Source organism: Pieris brassicae, chromosome 10 (genome assembly GCF_905147105.1).
Source record: "Pieris brassicae chromosome 10, ilPieBrab1.1, whole genome shotgun sequence".
In the NCBI taxonomy this organism is placed as follows: Eukaryota; Metazoa; Arthropoda; class Insecta; order Lepidoptera; family Pieridae; genus Pieris; species Pieris brassicae.
Window position 1 is genome coordinate 17943762 of NC_059674.1, and position 24046 is coordinate 17967807.

The 24046-nt window shown below is 35.6% G+C and overlaps 4 protein-coding genes across 4 annotated transcripts; all 4 read left to right on the forward strand.

The window, feature by feature from the left end:
* Positions 1-255: 255 nt before the first annotated feature.
* On the forward strand, positions 256-6966 carry LOC123715106 (UDP-glucosyltransferase 2-like). The gene is made up of 3 exons (XM_045669934.1): positions 256-1272; positions 2615-2837; positions 6716-6966. The coding sequence occupies exons 1-3, from the start codon at positions 454-456 to the stop codon at positions 6964-6966; spliced, it is 1293 nt and encodes a 430-aa protein (XP_045525890.1). The 5' UTR covers positions 256-453.
* An 822-nt stretch (positions 6967-7788) lies between these two features.
* On the forward strand, positions 7789-11812 carry LOC123715107 (UDP-glycosyltransferase UGT5-like). Its single transcript, XM_045669935.1, has 4 exons — positions 7789-8823; positions 9455-9677; positions 10441-10657; positions 11527-11812. Exons 1-4 carry the CDS (start codon positions 7960-7962, stop codon positions 11810-11812), a joined length of 1590 nt encoding a protein of 529 aa, XP_045525891.1. The 5' UTR covers positions 7789-7959.
* A 2477-nt stretch (positions 11813-14289) lies between these two features.
* On the forward strand, positions 14290-17539 carry LOC123715266 (UDP-glycosyltransferase UGT5-like). The gene is made up of 4 exons (XM_045670216.1): positions 14290-15108; positions 15765-15984; positions 16449-16665; positions 17257-17539. Exons 1-4 carry the CDS (start codon positions 14290-14292, stop codon positions 17531-17533), a joined length of 1533 nt encoding a protein of 510 aa, XP_045526172.1. The 3' UTR covers positions 17534-17539.
* A 2363-nt stretch (positions 17540-19902) lies between these two features.
* Positions 19903-23455, forward strand: LOC123715108 (UDP-glucosyltransferase 2-like; the record flags this gene model as incomplete). The annotated part of the gene is made up of 4 exons (XM_045669936.1): positions 19903-20805; positions 20878-21100; positions 21514-21730; positions 22523-23455. Coding segments are annotated over 4 exons (1641 nt in total), but the record flags the coding sequence as incomplete, so codon positions are not given.
* Positions 23456-24046: the final 591 nt, after the last annotated feature.

Here is a 24046-nt window from a genome sequence, read left to right on the forward strand (position 1 = left end):
TCAAGAAAATTACGTACCGTGTAAAATATACAAAGGTAACACAGTAGGTACGAGGAGCGGACTTTAAACCTATTGTTTGAATTTATAATGCATTAACTATAATGTCGAGCGCGATTCTATACACGCTTCTTTAATTACATTAATTTTAAAAGCTATTAATATAAAAATATTTAAAATCAGGAGTAATGTAAATTCCCCACTACTCAAAATAAACAACGCTTAACTTTCTTTTCCATAAAACCTACATTCAGTCGGCATTTCTCGACTGGTTTCGCAGCACGCGTTCTAACGAGGTCACGTTCAATGACGCGCGGTCATCGAATATTTTTGAATATTACGACACCTACACCGTCATTCGATTACTTCATACCGTCCTATTATTGGATACACAGTGAAATACCTTCCACATTTACCTAGTAACATCAGCGCCGCGAAGCAAAGCGAACGTTTAATATGACGAAATATTCGTTCCTGTTATTTTTAATCGCCCAAGTGTTTGTCGCACACGGTTATAGAATACTCGGTGTATTCCCATCAGCCGACCGCAACAATTACGTCACATACAAAGGACTGTTTAGTGAGTTAACGAACCGGAATCAAAATGTGACTATCATAAGCCACTTTCAACTGGATACATCGAATTTTTACCAACATATTTCGCTTAGTACTAATCATAAAGTTGTCCGCAGTTTCTCTTTTGAGTCAGTGATAGTGAATGAAGTGTCGCGGCTTCCATTCGAGACTCTGGTGTCGACTAAAGCCGGTAACGATGACTGTAAAATACTCATGGACAATAGTGAGGTGAATGAATTGATAAGAAGACGACCTCGTTTCGATGTTATAGTTGTTGAATCTTATAACAGTGATTGCGCTCTCGCTCTGGCGGCAAATTTGAGTGCACCGTACATCGCTTTCAATCCGCAGCCAATTCATCCCTGGCATTTCAATAGACTTGGGATCAATTTCAATTCAGCTCATGTCCCTCAGTCGCTGTTGCAGTACGGAAGGCAGCCCTGGTTTTTCGAGCGTTTGAAGAGTTTTGTTTTGTATTATATTACCCAATGGGTATATTATATTGGATCGCAAGTCACAGATCACGTTTATTTGTACAAATATTTGGGAGACAATCTTCCTACATTGGAGAGCATCGCTTCTAACGCAAGCCTAGTGTTTGTAAATACACACCAATCCGTTTTCGGCGGGGTGGCTCGGTCAGACAACGTAATTGATATTGGAGGAATACACATCAGGCCTCCCAAGATTATTCCCACGGTGAGTAATTACCTACCGTTACGAGCTTGAAATTAATATTAGTTTATAGTGTGTTATCTACGGTAGAAATTGGTGATAATTATAACGTAAACAAACGTTGTTTGTTTTGTTTATTTACACTTATAACAAAATATGCTCAAAGAATATTGAGATATATTTCCTTATCAATAAGTATAATACAATATATATAATGGAAATTACGACCTGTTTGACACGGAAGAACACTGTCATATTTTAATTTTGGGATAAGGCCGTACCACACTTGTGACAGTATTTACATTTAAATAAAACAAAGTTTAGTAGCGACGTTTATAAATAAAAAAATGCTGGAGCTGCTCGTTTCTATATATATTATATCTTTCGCCCACTTTTACCTTGACTTAAATCTGAACTAGACTAGCTTAGGCTTTATATATTTGTATAAACGATGAATCAGTGTTTAAAAGCTGAAAGATTTTTATCAATAATGTTTTAACTATAATAATTAAAGTTTACTATGAAACAAATTAATGGAATTCACATTTTCGTACTTGATTAGATTTGGCCTAGTGGCTTCAGCGTGCGACTCATCCCTGAGGTCGTAGGTTCGACCCCGGCTATGCACCATTGGACTTTCTGTCTATGTGCGCATTTAACGTTCGCTCAAACGGTAAAAGAAAACATCGTGAGGAAACGGGCTTGTCTTAGACCCAAAAAGTCGACGGCGTGTGTCAGGCACAGAAGGCTGGTCACCTACTTGCCTATTAGATTGACAAATGATCATGAAACAGATACAGAAATCTGAGGCCCAGACCTAAAAAGCTGGTCGCGTTTATAAAAGCTTCATACGAATTCATATATTTAAAACATGCATTATTATATCTATATAAACTTTAGATATAATAATACAGGTTTTAGTGTACTTCCTAGCACACTTAATAAACAAAACCTTTTCTAACAACGCGATGATAAATAAGCACAAAAGCTGGCCGCAGAACAGACGGAAAATAATAAACGGCTCAAATATAAGAGTCTCTACTCCGACTTTGATTTTGTTTCCTTTGGAGTAGAGAATTAAAGATTGGATACTTGGTACATAGTACAGGTGGTCTATATACCTGTACTATACATCGACCCCAGAGCTTTCCTCGCTTAACAAATATGTATCGCAATACAGCGAGGAAATGCTGCCAGCGTTAAACAGACACTCCCACAGGGACCAAACTTTTTAAATGTGTTTAAATTTTTTATTAATAAACTTTTAATTGTTATTACCATGTAGGTTAAGAATATCGTAAATACTTTATTTGTGTGTTAGCAATAAATATTTTATATAATTAATAATTACTAAAACACATTTCAGGAAATTGAACGGTTTTTAACCGAAGCCGAACATGGTGTAATTTACATGAACTTAGGTTCAACCGTAAAGGACTCAACACTACCGATCGATAAATTAAATGAACTGCTATCAACATTTGGTAAATTGCCTCTTAGAGTGTTGTGGAAATGGGATGGAGGCATCGTGGAGAATCTGCCAAGAAACGTTATGACTATGCGATGGCTCCCTCAATATGATATCTTAAGTAAGTACCACCGATATTCAATTTCATATTTCTATGAATATTACACAGCCAAGACTGGTTCAAGGTTTATTTTCAAATACCCGTGAGTGTTACGGGTTTAAGTACCCTCGCATAGTGAAGTAATTTTGTTATAGAATTTTAATAACGTTCATATATGCCGGTATGTTTTAGAATACGATCTATAAAAAATCCGATAACATTTTTCCCGATACAGATTTGATTGCAACAAATCGTTAACGTTGGTAAATTAATAGGAAAGCCGGGAAATCGGGACATTAGGTTAACAGGTCCTAGGTTTGATCGCCAGTTGATTACCAATGGACTTTCTATGTGTTCACTTTAACTGATTTTCTGGACCTGATACCTGATCACCTAACCTATTAGAAAATCAAATGAATTATGAAACAGACACAGATTTTTGGGTGGTGAACACACAGAAGGTTGTGGTGCCACTGATTTACTGGTTTAATACATTTTCATGTATTATATAATATAAATATTAATATGCGAGTATACAGAAATATAGTACAATTAAAATCAATGGAGGGCAACTGGCGGGCTTATCGCTTTCGAGCTTTCAGACAACCGCCGTAAGAAAAAACATTAAATTAGAAAAGCAGCAGCAGCCGTTGAGCAATTTTGCAAGCGCAAAACTACATAAAATATGTAATTATTAAGAAGAAATGAAACGGAATAAAAACTAAGAGTACAAAGCAAAGCAAATAAAATAAAAAGAGAAAGGGAAAATAATAAAAAGTATGTGTGTGTACGCGTTAGAAGTTATACTTCTTTGGCGTAACAAGATAAAGATCTTTTTAAAAATATTACCTTTCGCCTTATTCTACGTTTGTAGAAAAATCGATACTAACAATAGAAATAAGACATTAAATACTTTGAAAGTTTTAATATAACGCGTTATCTAGTTAAATAAAGTTTGCTTAAATATAACAAAAAATATTTATACATAATTCAAGAAAAGGGCATTTTTATTTTAAAATATTGACTATGTTAGCATAAGCTAACTTCTGTAACGCGCGCGCGTAAAAATTTACTCTCATCATTTTTCCCTAACGCGCCAAAAGAACTTAAGGAACAGGTACAACTTCAAAAGGACAAGGAATATACAAAGCAAAAATGAGTTTCTTGTATTTAACAAAGAAATTAATCACAGACAATTTCAACTTCTTGAAAGTGGAAGTTGTCTATGACCATATCAACAAAGTTCATTGACCTATAATGCAATGAAAAATATAATACAGACTTAACTTTTCTTCATTCTCAATAATCATTTTCATGTATTTAATATGTGAATAGTTTAAATTTTTAATTAACAACTATTTATTCTTGTGTGCAGCAAAACAAGATAGCGGAATAAAAAATTATCGTTTTTTTTCCAAGAATGTGGTAAAAAAATGGTGGCATCTAAAGTTCTGCCACACACAATGGCGTGTTTTGTATTTAAAGGAATTTTTCATAGAGATTACATACATTAAGAGTCATTATAATTAATTCTTATTTTATCACTTCATCGTCAAAATATTAAAATATATATATATATATAAATATATATATCTAATTTAACAAAGAAATTAATTATAGACAATTTCAACTTCTTGAAAGTTGAAGTTGTCTATGACCATATCAACAAAGTTCATTGACCTATAATGCAATGAAAAATATAATACAGACTTAACTTTTCTTAATTCTCAATAATCATTTTCATGTATTTAATATGTGAATATTTTAAATTTTTAATTAACAACTATTTATTCTTGTGTGCAGCAAAACAAGATAGCGGAATAAAAAATTATCGTTTTTTTCCAAGAATGTGGTAAAAAAATCGTGGCATCTAAAGTACTGCCACACACAATGGCGTGTTTTGTATTTAAAGGAATTTTTCATAGAGATTACATACATTAAGAGTCATTATAATTAATTCTTATTTTATCACTTCATCGTCAAAATATTAAAATATATATATATAAATATATATATATCTAATTTAACAAAGAAATTAATCATAGACAATTTCAACTTCTTGAAAGTTGAAGTTGTCTATGACCATATCAACAAAGTTCATTGACCTATAATGCAATGAAAAATATAATACAGACTTAACTTTTCTTAATTCTCAATAATCATTTTCATGTATTTAATATGTGAATATTTTAAATTTTTAATTAACAACTATTTATTCTTGTGTGCAGCAAAACAAGATAGCGGAATAAAAAATTATCGTTTTTTTCCAAGAATGTGGTAAAAAAATGGTGGCATCTAAAGTACTGCCACACACAATGGCGTGTTTTGTATTTAAAGGAATTTTTCATAGAGATTACATACATTAAGAGTCATTATAATTAATTCTTATTTTATCACTTCATCGTCAAAATATTAAAATATATATATATTAAAAGATATTACGTCATTATAGCATCATAACATAATAATAGCTGAAACTGAACTATGATTTAAGATTCGTAGTTTATATATATTCGAAATAGAATGAACGCGCATGGGCTGTAAATACTATTTTCTTCTTTTTAATTTGTTTTCATACTATATGTTAACTTTTTTTAAATAGAGCAGTGATGGCCTAGTCTAGGCTTCAGCGTGCGACTGTCAGCCCTGACATCGTAAATTCGATCCCCGGTTGGGTACCAATGATTTTCTTTACTCGCACTTAACAGGTGCTAACAGTGAAGGAAAACATGGTGAGGCAACCGACTTGCTTTAAACCCAAAAAATCGTCGGCGTGTGTCAAGTATAGGAGACTAATCACCTACTTGCCTATTAGATTGGCCTATGAAGCAGATACATAAATCTGAGGCCCAGACCTAAAAAGGATGTTGCACCACTGATTTTTTTACTAATAATAAAACCTATATATTGCACAAAAACATTACAGTCTTAAATCTAAATTTAAAATTAAGTTATTTTGTTGTTCTTTGAAACCAATACATATTTCTGTCTAACACATCAAGACTCAACGTATTTATAATTATATTAGCGGATCCGACAGACGTTGTCCTGTCTTAACAATGAATATTGATTTCGAATTGGTATAATTAAGTAAAAATGCTTTATGATATACAACATTATTTGTTAGTTTTTCTGGCGTGCATATAAATAGTTTTGTTGGTATTCCGACATGGGAACAGGCGATATAACTGGCCATGTGAAAAACATGGATTTTCAAAATTAATGCCATACAATTAGCGACTGTAATTATTTTATATGTATTTTATTAATATAATAACTCCGATGAAAGCATTTGTTTTAAACGATATTCATTTTTCTTACATCCTCTTTGACGATATTTGCAACATGCATTCTGTCAATGTTATGTCACGCCAAAAGGCTACATGAAAAAAGGTTGAATTGTAAAAGCGATATGGTGGTTAAGTATTCCTACATTTACTAATATCCCGTGCATAAGAACCTTCTCCTGACAATAATAAACATAACAAAAAAAGAATTAGCGAAATCGGTCCAGCCATTCACGCGTGATGCCGTGACCAAGGAAAATAGGGATTCATTTTTATATATATATATAGATATTTCTAATGAAAAAAAAGTTATTCTATTATTATTTATTTGCGTAAAACATTATAAATAATATTAATTTGATAACGTAATAATATATTTTAATAATGTGACATATTATAATTACAAATAATATAAGAATACTACAATGGTGTCTCGTAATAAGTTTTATGTAAAATTCCTTTTAAGACAAAATTGCAAGCCACTTTGGATGGCAGAATATGCGAACTTTAGACTGTACCACCATAACATTTTTGTGTCTCAGGGTCATTTGAGTATCTCAGGGAACCTCCAGCGCCACTCAGATTCAATAACTTAATCTTTATTATTTCCAGAACATATTAACGTAAAAGGATTCATCTCACATGCTGGTACTCTAAGTACGATTGAAGCCTTGGATGCAGGTGTACCAGTCATTGCAATACCGTTGTTTGGAGCCCAGTATGGCAATGCAGCTGCTTTAGTTGATGCTGGAATGGCCACAATCGTTCCTTACGAAAACTTGAACAAGGACTATCTATTGGACGCGATAAATGATATATTAGATAAAAGGTATTTTATCTTATATGTTCAGTTGTTAGCTTAATATAATATAATAAAGTTAGAAAAAGTTTCAAGGTGACTGGGACAAATACATTCAGCGACAAAATTTATTTTTAAAAATCCTTATCAAATACTTGCTCAAAATACTTTAGAACATGAGCAGCTGTAGAGTATAATATTTTAAAAATGCAAAAAATATCGTAAAATATTGCTGATTCACCGTCTATTTCTCAATCCGATACAAGGATATGGACATGAAGAAGTCCATCATGTATCTCAATATAGAAATTCCTATGATAGGATTTGATTTTGATTCACAGTTTACAATACGGTTCTAAGTGTTAAGTCTAAGTTATATTATGTTAATATCTAAATCTAAATCTAAAATCTTAAATATAATTTATATAAGCGATTCTGAAGACCAATTATTATTCATTATACGATAAACTTATAGTGAAATCCCGTTTCAGGACACAAGAGCGGGCAAAGACTGTCTCTCGGATGTGGCGCGACCGTCCTATGTCCCCCCTTGAGACTGCCATCTATTGGATTGAATACGTAGCTAGATACCAGGGAACACCTAACTTAGTAGCGACATCTACCACGGTACCTTGGTACCAACAAATTCAGTTAGATGTTTTAGCATTCGTTGGGGCTGTTCTTTATATACTTGCCTTTGTTGTGATGAAACTTTTGAGTGTATGCTGTTGTTGTTGCCAGAGTGATGTCAGTACACAAATTGAGAAAAGTGAAGTGAAGGGCTCAAAAAATGTAAAATTTGAATAAGTGTTAAGTTCTTGTTAGTATTATTTTTCGTTCACTCCAATACGAACTAACAATTTCCTACCATAAGGTACTTAATTGACTGTCAACTGTTGTTGTTGTTAATTTATCATAGTTTTAATATACATTTTAAGAATAATGGTATTTTTATTATCAAACATTCATTGAAAGGAGAACATGAAATAAACCACGAATAACATTACGTTGGAATAGATAAAAATGTAATAATAATCAAACCTCGTCACGGCGTCAAATGTTTCAAATAAATTTTAATAGTTGCAATTCTAACGTCGGTAAAATGCCGGCTTACTTACGAATATGTATTATTGCTGCAATAATATACTTAAACCCCCTCATACAAGCATACAACATATTAGCTATTCTACCATATCCAGGAAGAAGCCATCATGTTGCATTCCTACCCTTTTTTAAAGAACTGGCCCGAAGAGGTAACAACGTCACCCTTATATCTCATTATCTACAAGAAAAGCCCCTAAAAAACTTAACCGAAATTCTACTTTCTGAAAAGAAGGAGTTTCAAAACTGGGTTCCAGTCACTAGTCCATCGTATTTAACAGTTTTCGTGGCTGGAGTCGTGTTAGTTTATACAGGAGCGGCATCCTGCAAGACACTACTAGACAATCAAGGCGTTCAAGATCTTTGGAAAAATCGAGCGAAATTCGATGTTGTTCTCGTCGAACAATTCAACAGTGATTGTGGTTTGGGACTGGCTTATGAACTTGGTGCTCCAGTTGTAGGGATAACAGCAAATTCCTTAATGCCACAGCATTATAAACGCTACGGAGTACCAGATAATCCTTCTTATACTAGAAATCAAGTGTTGGGCGGCAGAACAAGGGCAACGTTATTCGAGAGAGTGGAAAGAACGTTAATTGGTATTTACATTAACTATATGGTAGACTTTGCGAGTCAGTTCCTTGATCAATACTATTTAGGACAGTATTTCCCTAATATTCCACCAATAAAGGAGTTAGAAAAGAATATAAAATTCCTACTTCTATACCAGCATTTTGTTTTAAATAGTGCAATTCTTCTGCCCTCAAACGTTATTGAAGTAGCTGGTCATCATGTACTCGAACCAAAGACTTTACCAAAAGTAAGTTTTAACATTCATAAATATAAGTTTACATAGAATTGCATTTCGTAATTGTTGTTACGAAATGCAATTGAATTTTCCCATTTTGGAATTATTAGATTCTGATTGAACCTATCGACGGTTGTACCTAATAAAAGAAAAATAATACTTTTTGAAACGTGGCGTGTGTCTGATACATACCCACAAACACCCTCCCAACACTCACTCATACTCACACACACACACCCTCACATACACCCATACAACTTTATTTCTACCTTCTAACTAGTAATCTAGTTGACTGCTTTGTTTTCTTTTTAAAACTTTAAATTCATTTACCTACCTATATATGTATGTTCTTTTTGTTACCACTCAGTATGACGTGCTGTGGAATGAAAGCCTAGTTTTCCATATTACAGGTTCTTACCTAGTTTGAAAACCAGTCTCCCAATACCTTCTTAACTGATATCGTATTATTTGTTGTATAATATATGGGAGAGATAAAGAAAGAATGAAAAAAGATTGATTAAACTGGATTGATTACCCGGTCAAATTAAGCCAAAATAACGAATTACATTTAATAAAATTAGCTTATAGTACTTCCACTGTACGTAGTGTTAGAGTATCCAATTTTTTGTCTTAATTTCCTTAGGACTTAAAACAATTCATTGAAGAATCCAAAGATGGTGTGATTTATGTAAGTTTCGGATCAATGATAAAGGCTACTTCCTTATCAAAATATAACTTACAAGCTATTTTGGACGTGTTAGAAGAGCTACCACAAAGAGTTATCTGGAAATGGGATACTGACAATTTACCGTTTGATATGAATAATATATATTCGTCTAAATGGTTGCCCCAAAATGATATATTAGGTAAGTTTTGGTAACAAAACGGTAAGTAAACAGAATAAGTTTAAGGAATTAAATATTCCACTATCTGGTCAATATATTATTGAAGCCTTGTTGCATGTACAAAGAAATATTTGAATACAAATGGTGAATTGCACCAGTATAATACTCGAAACAGATGTAATGTAAGCGTACGACCAACCAGTCTAGAGAAGATAAACCACCCCTTACATTGAAATTGTATTCGTTTTTACAACAAACTCCAAAGATAAATTTACAGCTCTCGTTAAACGTAAATTAATCAATAAAGCTCTTTATAATTTGACGATTATTTAAAACATCCTAATCCTTGGGATTAATTTTTCCTGTTCACACAATGTTTGACTCAAAACTTGGCGATAAAAAATAGTGGCGGAAACTTTCTTGAAAGTTCTACGAACTTTTAGTAAAAGTAAATTTAAAATCAATTTAACATCTTATCTGTTGACGTCCATAAGTCGAGTACACTTAGTTACCTATATGAAAAAAGTTATTTTGAATTTGAGTTTAAGTTAACTATAGTTAGAACACTGACGTGGAACCGAAAACAATTTCAGACCTTACGACCTGGTAACTTCAGATTAATTTAAAATTTATTACATTTTTATCTAAAGGATCTGTTTATTAATATATATAATATTATATATTATGTGGAGGTGAAGCTTACTACGCTTACACACAAATGTTATATAGGAATGTTATTGGAACTACTGAATCAACCCTTACATTTTTTTCTATTTAATGTCAGCTCACCCAAACGTGGTAGCATTTTTTTCCCATTGTGGACAAGTGGGTATAACTGAAGCAATTCACTATGGAGTACCGGTATTAGGAATACCCATGTTCGGAGACCAGATCTCCAATGCTGCAGCCGTTGAGGAAAGCGGACTTGGTGTACAGACTGCCCTTAATGAATTGACCAAAGAGGATCTTATGAAGAAGTTTAAAACTATACTGGATCCCGAGTAAGTTATTTGACACTACGCTAATTTTGACCGGGGACCTAACCAGTTTCAAAAAGTTTTCTTTTATTTTTATTAGGTAAGACCCTCAATCATGGTCTTACCAGTGATGGCCTAGTGGCTTCAGCATGCGACGCTCATTCCTGAGGTCGTAGGTTCGAACCGCGGCTGTGCACCAATGGATTTTCTTTCTATGTGCGCATTTAACATTAGCTCGAACAGTGAAGGAAAACATCGTGAGGGAACCGACTTGCCCTAGACACAAAAACTCGACGGCGTGCGTCAGGCACAGAAGGCTGATCAGCTACTTGCCTATTCGATTTACAAATGATTATGAAACAGATATAAATAATCTGAGGCCCAGGCTTGTAGCGCCATTGATTTAATTTAATTTTTTTAAGACCATTGATAGGTTCCTTCTGAATTCTATAATTCCACAATAGGATTCCATAATAACTATTAACGAATATGTATCACTTATTCTTAGAATTATTTTTAGAGAATCTTTGTTCGTCGTAAAACAATATTTAATTTTAATAATGTTCGTATGATTTATTTTATAATTTAATTACGAAATTAATGAGATACAAGACTTCAAAATATACCTATTCCTTGTAATTTACCAGATTTTTATTGGCCCTAATTGGGCTCACGAGTGCGTTGCCACCCTATTAAGAATTGTAACGCTCTTTTCTTGAACTGAACTTCTTGAACTGTGATTCCACGTAGTTATAGCGTTACAAATAACCTTACTATTTTTGAGAATGGACCTTCGTCACAATAAGTTCTAATGTTATTGTGTTCAAGTAACATTTGAACTGTTGAAGGAAGTAGAAAAATATTTACTTAGCTGATAACTGTTTTCTTTTCAGTTTCAGAAGCAACGTGAAGACATTATCAAGGATGTACCGAGATAGGCCAGTTTCATCTCTCAACGCGTCAGTATTTTGGACGGAATTTGTCGCTCGGTATCCAAACGCAACATTTAGAAGTCCTATTTTAAGTGTCCCTTTATATCAGTATTACTGCTTTGATGTTTTAGCCGTATTTATTTTGCTTTTATTATTTATTTTTCTGCTTTCAAAAGCCATAATACGATGTATTATTCGATACATTTCTTATAGCTTAAGGAGAAAACCGAAAAATAAAATTCAGTGATCTAAGATTAGTTTAATTATTAACAATAATATACGACTTAAAAACTAATGACAATGATAATTTATATTTATATAATGTTTGTAAAATCAACCTTTTATCTGTTAGGTATGTGAATAATTACCGTATTATCCTTAACATAATTGATAAAGACTGAACAATTAAAAATATCACCATATCACAGAAAACTATTAAAACTAATTTCTGATTCAAAGTCGTGTCAATTTTATTATGCATGATCTAATTCTTGGATTTTGCGAGTTATGAATGTGTAGGTGATTAGTACGTATCATAATAAAACAGTGATGTGTCCTGACAAGGACAGTTGTAAACGTTATCGTCATGAAACAATAATTTGTTCTGAAAAGAACAGTTAATTGCGTTATCGTTAGACCACGATATCGAACTGTTCTGAGAAGAACACGTTCGTACCCTTCGACGGTTGCGCGCAGAAAAGGACAACTTTTTGCCGCGCCTCGATTTTATCGTCTACGCACCCTGCGCATCTTGGTACCACATGTTACCACTAGTGGCCAGTGTAGGATAATTTTTGTATATAAATCTACAGTTTTAAAAAATAAACACATTCCACATTCCATCTTCACCTTTTTTTTATAAAATAGGGGGCAAACGGGCAGGAGGCTCACCTGATGTTAAGTGATACCGCCGCCCATGGACACTCTCAATGCCAGAGGGCTCGCGAGTGCGTTGCCGGCCTTTTAAGAATTTGTACGCTCTTTTCTTGAAGGACCCTAAGTTGAATTGGTTCGGAAATACTTCAGTGGGCAGCTGGTTCCACATAGCGGTGTTGCGCGGCAAAAATTGACTTGAAAAACGTTCAGTCGTGGAACGGCGGACGTCGAGGTCATACGGGTGGAATTTAGTATTTTGCCTCAACGTCCGATGCTGAAACTCAGCTGCAGGTATTAATCCGAACAACTCCTCTGAACACTCTCCATGGTAAATGCGGTAGAAGATGCAGAGTGACCCCACATCTCTACGCAACGCCAAAGGATCGAGCCGCTCGGAGAGGGATTGGTCATCGACGATTCGAACCGCTCTTCGTTGGATACGGTCAAGTGGAAGGAGCTGGTACTGGGGAGCCCCCGCCCAGAGGTGAGAACAGTATTCCGTGTGGGGCCGAATTTGCGCTTTATAGAGTTGCAAGCGGTGGCCCGGAGTGAAGTACCGTCTCGCCTTGCTGAGCACACCAAGCTTTTTGGAGGCTAATTTAGCCTTTCCCTCCAAATGACCGCGAAACTGAACGTCGTTCGATATGTCAACGCCAAGTATTCCGATGCTGGCTGTGGCTACGACACCTCTTCTCTACGAATTATTAGGAAGTTTTATTTTAACTAAATAAGGACCAATTAACCTAAACCAAACTACCCTAAAAATGCTTCGAATTTCTGAAATCTGTTTAAAGTCGACTAGTCAGTTTTTCTACAATATCACGAAATATTTGTCCTGTAGCTCTGTCAGAATTGCCTGAGTATTGTGGAAATGGGACGATAACATAGTTGGTAATCAAGAAATATACGTTTATCGAGCTGGTTTGTTTTGTTTCTATTTCTCGTTTTGAGATTATTAATAGAATAACTTATTTTACTAATAACAATAAAAAAGAGCTTGTTGTTTACCGCTCATTAAGCTTTTTTTTGTTAAATAATACATTGCTCCCTCTGTGGCTTACTAAGCACCACCGAAGCAATGCACCATGGTTTTCCTATGATAGCGATGCCTATATTTGGGGACCAACCAGTAAACGCAGGTTTCGTGGAAGAAGGTGTATTAGGAGTACAGATGCTAACCTAATTAACTAATTAAAATCTTTTTGAAAAAAATTAAACTGTTCCTGATCTACGGTAAGATATGAGAATTAAGATTGACATTATTTGTCAGCATTAAAATATTCCCACATATTTATCACTTCCACTGAATGGCATTATATAATTACAATAGACAAATTTCAATACTGGAGAGCGGGACATAAAAAACATAATCAACGTATAGTACTTTTTACATATAAAATACCTACAATCGTTTTTTTAGGTTTAGGAACCAAGTTTACTATCGAAAATGTGGCATGATGGATCCGGTATCTGCTATGGACAGTGCAATATTCTGGACAGAATTCGCTGGGCGTCATGGAAACTTCTCGTTCCAGCACCCTGCCGTTCATGTCCCCTTCCATCAATACTATGGATTAGATGTCTATATGTTTCTTATTTTGTACATTATTTTAATTTTGGCTATAATTTCGTATGTTTTAAAGTTTAATGTATCAAATATCAAACGAAAACGAAACATGAAAAAAAAATTGCTGTAAAATCAACAATGTGCATCTCAAATAAATAATCACATTGTGTTACTGTTTTATATAATCGAAGGCTGACTATAAACATTTAAGTACATACATAAAAGTGATTAGAATCATCACGACTTATGTTACAAATAAGTTATTCCAGCAAAACAACACGATGAGAGTAAGCGCAGTATTAGCGCTTGGAATACTAAAGTGTATTTTAGTTAGCAAAGTAGATTCTTATAATATTCTCGGAGTGTTTCCTTTCCTTGGAAAAAGCCATTTTTACGTCTACCAAGTGTATCTACAAGAACTAGCGAAGAGAGGCCACAATGTAACAGTCGTATCTTTCTTTCCTCAAAAGCAGCCGTTGAAGAATTACCACGACATCGATTTAGGAAAAGATAATAAATACTTCGAGTTCAGACATCCAATTATAGTTTCCCCCTTTCACAAGCTTCTATCTATAACCATTCTCCAGCCAGTTATGGGACCTTACACGTGTCGGTTGATCCTTGAAGATGACGAGGTTCAAGGCCTGTTAAGATCTAAGCAAACGTTTGATCTGTTAGTGATGGAACAGTTTAATGTTGATTGCCCCTTGAGTATAGCATACAAACTAAACGCACCAGTTGTAGGCATGACATCTGGTCTGCTGTTACCATGGCATTATAACCGATACGGTGTACCGTACAACCCTTCATATGTTTTATATGACATATTTAATGGCGTATCAAAACCTACATTCATGGATCGAATTGTAAGATCAATTTCCTACCACTACATACAAATAATGCAACGTGTTTGTTCCATGAGTGAGGACCGTGTGATAGCAGATTTTTTCGATAACGTGCCTCCAATAGAAGAATTGAGTCGTAAGATAAAATTTTTGCTTCTATATCAAAACTTTGTTGTTAGTGGAACACAAATTCTACCATCAAATGTCATTGAAGTTGGGGGTTTTCATGTGGCAAAAGCAAAAAGATTACCTACAGTAAGTATTTTTTTATAAAACAGGTGGCAAACGGGCAGACGGCTCGCGAGTGCGTGTCCGGACTTTTAAATATCAATATAAAAAGGAGGCATGGGCTATAAAACCTTCTCCGAAACCTATTAAGTCTTAAAAAAGTATTTTATTTTAAGAACCAGTGGCACGTGCAGGAGGCTCACCTGATGTAAGGTGATACCCATGATCAGATTGCCAGAGGGCTCGCGCGTGCGCCTTCGACCTTTTAAATATCATGATAAAAATAAAGTTGGCTCCAAACCCTTACCAAGACCTATTAAATCATTAACATCACGTCATCATTTTTATCACTTAAACAAATAATAAGCAGTATCTTCATATTACAGAGCAGTATTGGCCTACTGGCTTAAGCGTGCGACTCTCATCCCCGAGGTCGTAGGTTCGATCCCCGGCTGTGCACCAATGGATTATCTTTCTATGTGCGCATTTAACATTAGCTCGAACGGTGAAGGAAAACATCGTGAGGAAACCGGCTTGCTTTAGACCCAAAAAGTCGACGGTGTGTGTCAGGCACAGAATGATCACCTACTTGCCTATTCAATTCACAAACGATCATGAAACAGATACAGATATCTGAGGAAATTGTAGCGCCATTGATTATTTATTTTATCTTCATATTACAGGACCTTAAAAAGTTTATAGAAGAGTCAAAAAAAGGAGTTATTTATATAAGCTTTGGAACTATACTGAATGGGTCATCTATGCCACGAAGAGCTTTTGACGCAATATTAGGAGCTTTGAAAGAATTACATCAAAGGGTTGTATGGAAATGGGAAAAAGAGATACCTGATAATCCTGATTTCATATATGTTTCAAAATGGATGCCACAAAATGACATATTAGGTAAATCATATTAGATACATTAAAAGGAACTACTTTAGTTGGCGATATCATAATTAATACTAAACACTTTATTACGGATATTAAAATTCATCTAAGGCGGAAAACACATAACATAGATATATTTCTAATATATGCAGTGTTCTATAGCCTATATATAGAGAATCTATTACAAAAATATTATGGTGGAACTTTGCATTTTCTGTTACACATTAGCCAGCAATTAATTAAAAGCAATTTTAAATAGAACATTATCAATCATATCATCATAGTCAATTCTTATATTATTTTATTGATACATTATTAATCTTCGCCATACGAACAAGTCTGACTTGTACAAAGAAAAATATATTGATACACAGCACTCTGTTTCAACGCGTTGTGCGGCTGTGGTCGTTTAGAGCCATTAACACTAACCCAACACTGCTCGCAATGGGCTTTAAAACTAATTAAATTTATTCTTCTAGCGCATCCCAATGTTATTGCATTCTTCTCCCACTGTGGACAGTTGGGAACTACAGAAGCCGTACAACATGGAGTTCCCATTATCGGGATGCCTATCACAGCAGATCAATTTTCAAACGCTGCTGCTATCGAAGAAAATGGTCTCGGTGTTCAAGTTGATCTTAATGCTATTACTAAGGACTTGTTATTAGAAAAATTTAGAATTATTTTAAATCCCAGGTATATAACTTAAACTCTAACTTAAAATAACTTTATATAGGTATGGAAGTACACTTATGAACGTCTATAGAAAAGATGTAAGATTGATTTTAAATTTACAAGCAAGACAAGGAAGAAGAGCTGGCATGGAAGTCTCCGCCTAACTTTTTCATCGCCATGTTTTGAGTCATACAAATTGCTTGAAACGTTGAAAATATTTGAACTGGAGCTAATCAATTCCAAGGATAGCGATCATTTAAATAATCGTAAAATTTATTAAAAAAAAAATTGTTCTGTTTCGAGTATTATATTTTGTTCTGTTTCGAGTATTATACTAGTGAAAGTCACCAATTGTTATAAAATCATTTATCTTCTTTTGTACATACAACTAGGCTTCAAGAATATATTGACCAAATAGTGTCGTAATATTTAATTCCTTAAACTTATTCAGCACGCTTCTACCGAATATGGACTGACATTTTGCAGCAGCACCCTACTGTAGAATACAGTAGTACATAACGCTGTGAAAGTCGTCATGACACACAATTATAGCTTTGTCTGATCAGTTAACTATGAATCTATCCAAAAGTCCAATTATTGATTTCTTTGCAGGTTTAAATCTCAGGTCGAAAATATATCTAAAATGTGGCAAGATCGACCAGTCTCAGCCATTAATACTGCAATATATTGGACGGAATTTGCTGCGCGCTATCCAAACTTCACATACACCTCGCCGATAATCGACATTCCAATGTATCAATACCTATGCTTAGATGTCATATTAATAATTTGTGTATTACTCATATCGCTTCTGTATATGACGAAATATTTGTTTATATTATGGAAAAAGTCAAGAAAATCACCGTATACAAAAATAAAGAATTCCTAACTTTCACGGTATTTTTTTTTAATGTAATAGCAGGCAAACGGGCAAGAGGCTCACCTGATGTGAAGCGATACCGTCGCCCATGGACACTCACATTGCCAGAAGGCTCGCAAGTGCGATGCTGGCCTTTCAAGAATTGGTACGCTCTTTTCTTGAAGGACCCTAAGTCGAATTGGTTCGGAAATCTTCACTGGGCAGCTCGTTCCACATAGTGGTCGTGCGCGGCAAAAACTGCCTTAGAAAACGCTCAGTTGTGGAACGACGGACGTCGAGGTGATACGGATGGTATTTTGTATTTTGCCTTGACGTCCGATAATGAAACTCAGCTGCGGGTATTAGACCGAACAACTCTTCTGAACACTCCCCATGGTAAATGCGGTAGAAGATGCAGAGGGACCCAACATCTCTACGCAACGCCAAGGGATCAAGCCGCACGGAAAGTGATTGGTCGTCGACGATTCGAACCGCTCTTCGTTGAATACGGTCTAGTGGAAGGAGCTGGTACTGGGGAGCTCCCGCCCAGAGGTGAGAACAGTATTCCATGTTGGGCCGAATTTGCACTTTATAGAGTTGCAAGCGGTGGCCCGGATTGAAGTACCGTCTCGCCTTGCTGAGCACACCAAGCTTTTTGGAGGCTAATTTAGCCTTCCCTTCCAAATGACCGCGAAACTGGACGTTATTCGATATGTCAACGCCCAATATTCCGATGTTAGCTGAGGCTTTAAGGAGAGTGCCTTCAAAGAGGGGAGTAGCGACAAAGGGAGTTTTTTTAGCGGAAAACGCGCATACTTGTGTCTTATTGGGGTTAAATTGGACTAGATTTAGTCTACCCCAGTCCGAGACTCCACGTAAAAGAGTTTCGACTTCAGACACAAGTTTGTTCCGGCACTCATCAACAACAGCCCGAGAAATATCTGCCCTGCCCGTGTAAAAAGTATCCCCAGTGCTGTCGTCCGCATAGCAATGAAGGTTGCTAAGTTGCAACATATCATTAATATGCAGAATAAACAGGGTCGGGGATAGGACACAGCCTTGTGGGACACCAGCATTGACGGGTTTAAGGTCGGAGCATGCTCCGTCGATGACGACCTTAATGCTCCGATCAGGGAGAAAGCTGGAAATCCAGTTGCATAATTTCTCGGGGAGCCCATAGGCTGGAAGCTTCGAGAGCAGTGCTCTATGCCACACCCGATCGAAGGCTTTCGCTATGTCCAAACTTACCGCCAGAGCCTCCCCCTTGGACTCAATTGCCTCTGCCCACCTATGTGTAAGGTATACAAGGAGGTCACCAGCTGAGCGACCACGACGAAAGCCGTGATGAGAATCGCTAATCAGCTGGCTGCCCTCTAGATACCTCAAGAGCTGGCCGTTAATAATGGTTTCCATTATTTTGGAGAACAAGGAGGTTATTGCGATTGGGCGATAGTTGGACGGATCAGAGCGATCGCCTTTTTTAGGGATCGGATGTATCAAAGCTGTCTTCCAGCACTTCGGAACAGTGTTGAGGGAGTACAGGTACCGGAAAAGGCGCGTTAGGACCGGAGCCAACTCAGGAGCACAAGTACGCAGCACAATTGGGGGGATGCCATCAGGCCCGCTCGACTTATGGATGTCCAGGGAAAATAAATGTTTACGGATAGCACGTTGCCGGAATGTAACTTCAGGCATCGTAGTATCACACCGCAATAATGTCGGTGGTTCCTTCCCCTGATCATCCAAAGTTGAGTTCGACGCAAAGAGACAGCCTAGAAGATCGGCCTTCTCTTTTGCAGTATGGGCCAGTGAGTCATCCTCCCTATGCAGTGGTGGAATAGAGGGCTGACAGAAATTCCCTTGGACAGCTTTGGCAAGAGACCAGAAGGCTCGAGTTCCCGAAGGAAGGTGGGCCAATTTCTCACCAAACCTGGCAATATGCTCTGACTTTGCCTTAGCGATTTCCCGTTTGAAGGACCTAGAGGCTGAATTGTATGCTTTTTTACGTTCGCCAATAGCCTCACATTACGGTGCAAAGCCTCTTTGCACGAACGCCTAAACCGCAGAGAATGGAATAAAAAGTTCCATGTCCTGCAGGACCACATCAGCGATAGAGTCAGAGACGGCATCCGGAGTACTCAACGAAAAGCCCATTTGCTTTTGCCCATTAGCCCCCAAGGGTAGGACGCAAAAAAAGACCGCATCCCGTCCCAATCTGTTGACTTATAAATTTTGAATTCTTTATCGTTGTTTAAATAACAAATGTGTAAACAATTTGTAATCTTGACGATACCGTTATCATTATACAATATGCATTTGTATTATTGAACTAAAATAAGCACTCAAAACTAGCATAACTGGGTTCAAATAAAACAATCAAACATTACAAATATCATATAAACATCGTTAATCTTAGATCATTGTATTCGGCAAAACTAGTTTTTGTTCTCGTCTCGCTTGGAACGGTCGTGTTTTATTACGCATTGTTGACCATGAACTGTGTTGTGATATTGATATCGATTGTCATTAGTCTGCAAACACCATGTTATTCACTCAATATTATCGGAATATTCCCTTACCAAGGCAAGAGCCATTTCTTCGTGCATCGCGTGTATCTACAAGAGCTTGTCAAACGAGGACACAACGTAACTGTTATATCACACTTCCCAGAAAGTGATCCACCTTTAAATTACCATGATGTTAGCTTAGCGGGGAGTATTAAGATTCTAGAAGATGCTACTCCCCTTAAAAGGTCGTATACAACCGTTTTAGGCACAGCAATATTCCTTACGAGTTCCGGGCGTGAAAACTGCGAAGTAATGTTGTCAAATAAAAATGTTCAGAACCTATTGAGGGATAAACCTAAGTTTGATATCGCTGTAGTTGAACAGTTTAATAGTGATTGCGGTTTAGGAGTGGCTTACATACTCGGAGCTCCAGTTATTGGAATTACATCCCACATACTAATGCCTTGGACGTATAGCAGGTTCGGAATACCAAATCACCCGGCGTATGTGTCGTTTCACTTTTTGGAAGGAGGAACAAAACCAACACTTTACCAAAGAGTAGAACGGGTTTTATTCGATTTATATTTTAAAACGTTATATTATATATCACAACAACGCGATCAGAATACTCTAGCTAAGTACTTCGATAATATACCACCTTTAGAACAACTTGCGCGGGACGTAAAAATTCTACTATTATACCATAACTTTGTTCTGACTGGTTCCCGATTATTTCCAGCGAACGTTATCGAAGTTGGAGGTTACCATGTAGTTAAAGCAAAACCATTGACCGGTGTGGGTAATTTTAATAAAGATACTAAAGTATTTTCTAATGTAAACATTTCATAATGATCCTCCGAATTTCAGGACCTTTTGAAGTTTGTTGAAGAGGCCGAACATGGTGTTATATACATAAGTTTTGGCTCGGTTGTCAAAAGTTCCACTATGCCTGATGAAAAGCTGCAAGCAGTTTTAGGAGCGATTTCCGAACTACCCCAGCGTTTTATCTGGAAGTGGGAGAGCAAAACTACATTGTTGGACAAAAATAAACTTTACCTTGCTGAATGGTTGCCACAAGTCGATATATTAGGTCAGAATTAACGAATAACTTTACTTCTGCTTACTTTAGTAATTTCAAAAATAAAATAAGCAAGTAGCGCTTAAAACATTTTAGATCGGGGCCTTAGATTTTAATACTTATCTGTTTCATGATCATTTGTCAATCTAATAGGAGTCACGTATCCTTCACCGTTCGAGCGAATGTTAAATGCGCACAAAGACAGAAAGTCCCAACGGAATTTCTGTCTATGCATAATCGGAGATCGAACCTACAACTTCAAGGATGAGAGTCGCACGTTGAAGTCATTAGGCCAACACTACAGTAATATAATCCCATGTAATCTATATTCCTAGATAATCATTAATTTAACATTTTTCGATCGCTAATATAATGACGGAACACAACGATAAATGCTCTGACAGAACGAATGTTTTTTTTTTCAGGACACCCAAAAACTTTGGCTTTTCTTTCTCACGCGGGCATGGGAGGAACAACAGAAGCCATTCATTTTGGAGTGCCCATAGTTGCAATGCCCGTTTTAGGAGACCAGCCTTCTAATGCAGCAGCAATCGAAGAGAGTGGTCTAGGGGTTCAATTACAAATTGAAGATCTCACTAAGGATAACCTTATTGCAGCGTTTAAAAAAGTCTTAGATCCAAAGTATGTATACGGAAATAAGATAAATATGATCATTCTGTAATACAGTGAAACCTGGCTATGTGGGACCTGGATAACTGATAAATGCCTATTATTTAGAGTTACCTCTGTTAATGGGATTTTTCGAAGCTGGTTTGATTTGAATTCTAAGATTTTTTCGATCCTCTGACTCGGACTCTAAAGCTGAATTCACTCTATAATTGAAACAAATTGGGACAAGTTTTTACACATTTAAAAACATTTGAATGTCTTTCGCATATGAATAGTTTGTCAGTACTATCTTTGGTTCTGACCAAGGAAATACAAGAGAAAATGTTTAAGTGTTTTTTCTACCAAAAATACGCACTTTTATTAACATTTTCGGCTCTAAAAATGGAACAACGCTAGATATATATATATAACAGAGAATTATAATTTTAAACCTGCTTAATTGCAAAACTGGACTAATGGAAACCCATAATAAATGGTACATTATCCTTGGTCTCTTGAGCTCCCAATTAGGTTTTACTGTATTCTTTTGTTTCGGTTTTAAAAATATTTAATACAATAATTAAAAAAAAACATTTTGAGAATTAATTATTAAGTTTGTTATGGGCAAGTTTTCTTACTTATGATTCTCAAATCTTACACATTATATTCCATTGTTATGATATTATATATATCATATTTATTTCATATAATTTTAATTTTTGACTGCGATTAAAAATGTCTGAAGGTCTGTTATAAACTGCAGCTCAAAATTGTCTATTAAAGATGAACTTCAGATTCTTGTCATCCAAACCTTCGCTATTTCAGATTCAAAGCAAATGTGGACGAAGTATCAAAGGCATGGCACGATCGACCAATGCCGCCATTGGAGAGTGCGGTTTACTGGACTGAGTTCGCAGCTCGTCATCCGAACATCACCTACAAAACTGCGGCCGTCGACACACCCCTCTATCAATATTTATGCCTTGATATTATTAGCGCATTTTCTATAACTATCGTTTTAATATATGCTGTGTTTAGATGGATTCTATCTGGAATATGTCGAAGAACAACAGTAAAAGAAAAAAATATCAAAAATGTTAAGAAAAAATCAAAACGCGCTTAAGCTGGCCGTAACTGTGACAAAGTCATGATTAATCCATTTATTTCAATTGAAAGAAAATTACAAGTTAAAAATATTATAAATTGATTTCATAATTATAACATGGAGGCATGGTGTTAAAAACAATGCAGCAGATAACTATATTATTATGTACATACATGTTGCTCGCAAATTTACAAATATTGCAACTATTTGCATTATTCTAAAGAACAAATATACAGTCAAACAGTGTGAGCTAGGTCTAAGTTGATAACTTAAAACAAATAAGAATAAAAACATATATAAATAGATTAGCAACCAGTTGATTTTGTCTAGTTTGATGGATCTATACAGCAAAACCAGCAGGTCTCCAAGCATTTTATCTTGAATATCATATGTTTCGTATTTGTCGCTTATCGAAACCAAAAACAGGAAATATTTGTATAATATTACTTGATTAATAGTATTATCCGATTGTTAGTAACTGTCAAATAATCTTCGAATTACGTTACGCAAATAATTGTTATAGGTAAATTTTATGTTGACGCACGTACTTTTGCTGCAGGTAGGCTATGAATTAACTTACCAAATATGAATTTATCTAATTCATTAGTACTAAATTATATATATATCAATAAATATTTACTGACAATAATGAAGCCTCGTTTAGTTCTTGAAACATTTACAAAATATACACACACTTAAAATAAATAAATCATAGTTTTTAAGGACCTCTTATAGAGTTTAGATCTCCTCCAATTTACTCCATTTCTCTGTCTTGAGCATTTTCTCCCAATATTCCTTTCCTCGTTAGCCCACCGTGCAAGAGAACGAAGACTCTTTCTTTTTCCTATTGGAACAATGTTTTTACCCTTTTTATCCATCTGCCATTGTGTTTATATCTATGTTAACACTTAATTAATCTAATCGACTCGACACGCAGTGTTTTAGAGAGAGATTCAGAACCTAACACTATTTTTTTCTTCGAAGTTTCAAGAATTGTAAATTCCCTGTGGCCACATACGTTTTCTTAGTCTGGCTTTCATTAACAGTAACACTAAAGTACTACACAGTCGGCGCTGCCACCATAGTCCACGTGGAGCTCCTTTTAAATAAACCTTAAAAAGGTCTTTTATAAGTGTACCTATATTTAGTTAAATTGAATAAAAAATATATTGACTACGCATATAATACGTATTTTATATAACTAGTGTCCCTAAGTTCCTCTACTAAGTTTTCCCAATATTGCT